This window comes from Centruroides vittatus, unplaced genomic scaffold (assembly GCF_030686945.1).
Source record: "Centruroides vittatus isolate TY-2023 unplaced genomic scaffold, ASM3068694v2 contig_487, whole genome shotgun sequence".
NCBI classification, from domain to species: domain Eukaryota; kingdom Metazoa; phylum Arthropoda; class Arachnida; order Scorpiones; family Buthidae; genus Centruroides; species Centruroides vittatus.
The window spans coordinates 791708-797549 of NW_027122275.1; the positions used below are offsets into that span (position 1 = coordinate 791708).

General features: G+C 29.3%; 1 protein-coding gene across 1 annotated transcript; it reads left to right on the forward strand.

Moving 5' to 3' along the window:
* The first annotated feature begins 1846 nt into the window (after positions 1-1846).
* Positions 1847-5612, forward strand: LOC136978050 (inhibitory POU protein-like). Its single transcript, XM_067273693.1, has 2 exons — positions 1847-2138; positions 3729-5612. The coding sequence occupies exons 1-2, from the start codon at positions 2007-2009 to the stop codon at positions 4614-4616; spliced, it is 1020 nt and encodes a 339-aa protein (XP_067129794.1). The 5' UTR covers positions 1847-2006; the 3' UTR covers positions 4617-5612.
* Positions 5613-5842: the final 230 nt, after the last annotated feature.

The following is a 5842-nucleotide window of genomic DNA, read 5'->3' on the forward strand; positions in this document are numbered from 1 at the left end:
TAATTTTACTAACTACAGTTTCGTTTTATACTAACTAGAAACAATTTTTAGCCATGGAAACGCGACATTCTATGTCAAGAACCCAAACATAAATGTCAAAACAAATTCTTATGAAGATAAGATTTACAACTATTCTATACTATTTCGTGTTGAACAGGCGGCCTCATTTCACGCATAATAATCACAGAACCCGATTGTTTAAAAATAAAACTAAGAAAATTATCATCTGTTAAATATCTCTCTCTTTTTTTTTTCTTTCAAAAATCTAGTTTATAAAAGCATTAAGTTTTAACTAATAAATTTAGTCCCATATATCTTGTGTAGACAACTATTTATAATGATTGTTCCTTCAGATAAACTCTCACGTACCACGATCTGCATTGCACCGCCTTGCTTGGTATCCAATGACTTTACTGTAAACAAATATGGTAAAGCAGACTGACAAATTACGTATTCTTCACGTGATACCGTAGCCACCAATCAGAGTAACTCTATTCATCGATTAAAATACAGACCTACCTACCCATTTGTGTTTTGTTCGATTTGTTTGTATTTATTTCTTAGAATTTTTTACATTTAAAATAAATTTCACTTTATACTATGTTTAAATCTTACGATATTCTTTCTTTCTAATATTAATTTTTAAAATTTATTTCATTAAATAATTATTTTTCAAATAAATTTATTTCATGTTACTTCCACTTTTCTCTTATGTCATTTGAAGTAGTGATATCTTAATGTGATATTTATAACTTTTTTATAGGTATTTTAATATACGTTTTCTTGCGTTATTTATTTATAAAATATTCGAAGTAACAAGAAAAAATTTTGCTTAGAAAGAACTAAAAATAACTCCAATTATTCGAAAATAATTTAATTTTGTTCAAATAAAAGAAGTTCAAATTTGATCAAATTTTTCTCAACGTACCAAAATCGAATCATGGAAAAAAGATGTTTAAGATTCTAAGAATTACATCAAAACCAATGTAAAACGATAAAGATAAGCATGAAATTATCAAAATTTGTCGCGTTAAAAATTTAGTTTTCGTGTTAAAATAACAATAAAGTTTACTACAAATTTTATTATTAAATTTTAAACTTCTGTTTAGAAATTTAAAAAAATAAAATAAATAAATAATATAAAAGTATAGTTAGATCATTCTTAAAAGTATCCAATTATAAAAATTTGATTTCATGACGTTTGAACATTAACATTTTGAACCTTACGTAAGACACGTAATAAATATTACAATTGGTTAATGCATTACTCACGACACTAATAAAATATTACCAAAGTAAACAATGTATTTACCATATATTCTCATACGAATCAATAATTTATGTAGATAACAATTTATCAGGAAACATGATTATTATAAAAATCTTTTTAAGAATAAATTTAATTAATATTCTTGATATACTCAGCCATGTTTTTAAACCATTTAAAACTTAACAGATTTTTATAAAATTATATAATAATTTGCATAATTAGGTAAATAAATTAGTAAATATTAAATTATTATAAAGATTTTATAGGTAAAATACTAAATATTAATAAAAATAAGGTGTTTATGAGATTGGGAACGGAATGGCTCCTGCTGTCCGTCTTCACTGCAGTATTAATAATCGAGCAGGAAAGACAGTTTATCAGGGGCAGATCTGTGTTTTTCAATCTGGGTCGCGTATCTGGCATCGGTTTCAAACTAACAACAAAACACCATTAACAACTTTCCGCCATCATGGTAGGCTACACGCATGCTCCGACATAAATCGCCGGCATCACGTGACGAGCCGTTATCATCCCCCAAAGAGAATCCTCCCCTCTGCCTGTGTGGTGTGTCGACGGTGCGCAGATCAACGTACAGGTGCACACACATGGTCGACGGTGTTACAGTCGGAAATAGCATGTTGGTAGTGTTGGCTTAGTGCATTTTTATTAGGCTTAACGGTTTAACCCCGTCTCTGATATCGAGACTGGGGAAAGTCGAGTATTGCATGGTTTCGTCATGAATAGTAAACAACACATGTCTCTACATCCTTCGATTAACACTGGAACTGGAACATGTTTCCCCGGTCGCTACTCACCAAATTACAGAACAACAGATCCTATGAGAAGACACTGCATGGGTAACCCAACGGTAGGTATCACTTTCGTATCGTTTTAAACCAAAAATTACAACCCTGTTTAATCACAAACATATTAAACACTTACCTAACTTTATAACCTATATAAAAATGATAAAAAGTTCGAGTTGTTTGTAAAAATTATAGACGAAAATAACTTATTTTTATCTCTCGACACACTTAAACTTGCTATTACAATAATAATATAGTTAACTTAAAGAAATTATCACTTGACTCTTTATAAATCTACATTGTAGGCATGCGAAAGCTAAAGTTATGAATAATTTGTCTGCGGAATGTTTGAATAACTTATAAAGGTGCACAAGGTGTTAATTTAATCAAAACTCATCTTCTCAATAACATAATTTTTTCCTCTTTCTTCTCTCTCCTTTCTTCATAAATTCATGTTTTTAAAAATTATATATATTTTTTTAAATATTACGAAAAACAAAATAAAAAAAAGGATTTGTACATTTTCTTATCGAATTTTAAAAAATTTTTAATAATTAAATAATTCATAAATAATTTATCAGATCTTTCATTTGTAAACAATTTTTATTATTATTAATTATTAATTTTATTTTATTTTTATATTAAATATTAAGAAAAATATTATTGACTTATATTTTTATTTATATTAAAATAGTCTCTTTTAAATATTAAAAAATTTATAGAAATAAATTTTTAATATTAAATGCATTATTTTTATTTTATTTTGATTTTTTCCCCTATTTTATTTATTATTACTTTAAATTTTATTACCTGAATATAAATGCATATATAGCAAATAAAAAAATATATACATATATTTTTTATTTAATATATAAATATAATATAATTTAAAAAAATTAAATTTCTTTTTAAAAGAGAAACTTTTTAAATTATATTTTTATATGTCATTTAATTTCATGATGATGATAATGCTGATGATAGTGAAGATTTAATTAAAATTTTTATATTAATTTATTCAGAAAAATGTGTAAAAATTATTCATTTAAACAATTTTAAAAACACGATTAAACTGATGATTATAATTATTTTTAATTTAATTAGAAATTTATAAAAGTTTAAGTTCTTTTTTCCAAACTAACGTTAAAAGTATGCGAAGTGGCTTTTGTGAAGCATCTATAATTTAGTTTCTTAACTAAAATAAACTTGTTTATATATAATAAATATAGTTTTAATCCGATAAAAACTTTATAAAATTTAAGAAATGATTATGGTTTTAATCTTAGACTAAGTAAAACAAGTATAAAAGATAGTACTAAGTATAGGGCGAAGCGAGATGAAGTATAGAAGTGGAATAAAAGTAGAAGAAGAAAAAAAAATCACTAAGCTCTAAAATTCAATTTAGTTGTCGGATTTATGTTACTAAACAGCTTTATTGATTCTATTTCGACTGGTTAAATGTATTTTTTGCCAATAATGTGAATACTTTTCTCTACAATCTGTAGAAAAACACACATCTCATACAAGTCAGCTGGCATTTTTAAATTATTTAACGGGTCTAAAATATTAATTCTGATGTCGTAACAATGTTTAAGGTAGTGGTTATCTATGAGGGTTATGTATATTTTGTAATGGGGTTTAATTTTTGTTTTCAGAGCAATCTATTTGCTGGACTGGATGATGGATTAATGGGTCGTGCCGATGGACTGACTGCAGTTGACATAACCAAACATTCACCTCCAAGTGGGCCAAGTTTGCATCTTAAACATGATATGATGTATCCGCATCATCCCGGAGTAGGTACGGGCCATGGAAATCCTAACGCTCGTCCACATCATACACAAATGGGCCATCCTGGAATGGATACAATGGACTTGTTGGATCCTATCTGTCCGTCGTCACTACCACCTCTGGCAATACCTTCCGAATCGAATTCGGTGAGTTCTCATTCTCATGGTCAACTTCACGCTCCTATCTATTCTCATAGTATGAATAGTATGATGGGGTCACATCACTCATTAACTACGCATCATCCAGTTACCATGCACGATGCCGATACGGATCCACGCGAACTCGAAGCGTTTGCTGAGAGGTTTAAGCAACGAAGGATCAAATTAGGGGTGACACAAGCGGATGTGGGTAAAGCCCTAGCTAATCTGAAGCTTCCAGGAGTCGGTTCGTTATCACAGAGCACTATCTGTAGGTTCGAATCTCTTACTCTCTCCCATAACAACATGGTAGCATTAAAGCCTATATTACAAGCGTGGCTGGAAGCTGCGGAATCGCAGGCCAGAAACAAGAGAAGAGATCCGGATGCACCATGCGTATTGCCTACAGGAGAAAAAAAACGAAAGAGGACATCCATTGCTGGACCCGAAAAAAGGTCACTCGAAGCTTATTTTGCTGTACAACCGCGGCCGTCGGGAGAGAAGATCGCCGCCATTGCTGAGAAACTTGACTTAAAGAAGAATGTGGTGAGAGTTTGGTTTTGTAATCAGAGACAGAAGCAGAAACGGATGAAGTATTCTGCACAACAGCATTAACAGTGACTGTGCACGGTTGTGTATGTATATATACAGCATGGGGACTATCATAACCATTCACACCCATCCCGAATGAATTGAAGATAAATTAAGAAGAGCAAAAAACAATTGTAGTTTTTAGAAAAAAAAAATCCACAGTTTATGGGTTAAGAAGAAAAAAATCAATTAATAATGTTAATAACGCGGATTTTTTGAAATTTTCAAAGCTTCCTTCCTTTTTTATTTTAACACTTTTACATTTTCTGCATGCCAAAAAATATTTGATTTTCGTTTCTTTTTATCTTTCTTTTAAATTTATCTTTATAAGGGAATCGTCCATCACAGTAATCACAAGAATATAGAAGATCGGAGTTGCCTAGTAAGTGTTGTCCTTTAATATCTTCTTGTTTCAGTCATCGGAAATTATAGATCGATACAAAAAGAAACCGAACAAAATCTTCATATCTCATTAAGAAATTCCCCATCTTTGATAATCTTTCTAACTAATTTTAAGTTTATTTTATTAACTTTTTAGTTTCTTTTTGTGGATAGAATGTATCAAAACCCATTATACAACCAATTTAATCTTTTAGAGAGCATCAGGAACAATCTAGGGATTTTAGGAACAAATTTAGGTTCCTGTCACTTACAGAAACGAATAAAAAATACCCTTACATTTAAATAAACGGCAGGGATATCCCGTAATTTCCATTCAACTTTTAGCCTCTCTTAACTATTAATTTTTGATACGCCTTATAATATAACAGTAAGAAGAAAAGAACACACCAAATTGTCGTTAGTCATCTTAACTTTGGCACCATAATTCAAGTGATAACAAACGATAAAATCTATTGGACAAAAAGATAAACAGAACTTATCCCTATCTTTAAGGGATTCACATCACTTCAAAAAGTGTGATGATGAAAAGCTTTTAGAGGCCTTTTTTTCCTTATAAATCTTCCCAATAATGGTGTAAACTTCCAATATAAATTCTTATAAGAAAACATAGAAACTTAATATGCTATTTTCATCTCTTAAAAGAGGTCTCTTCAGCGTACGAACTTTTAAAAATTTAACTTTTAGGATTAAAGAGCGGATTTTAAACAGAAGAAAAACATTCAAATTTTTTCGATTAAATCTGAAATTATCGTCTCTCTTACTTCATAAAAACTTATAAAATTAAAAATATACAATAAAATCTTAAAAATTTGTCCAAAAGATTTGAGTTTGTTTTATTAGTTTTCCTT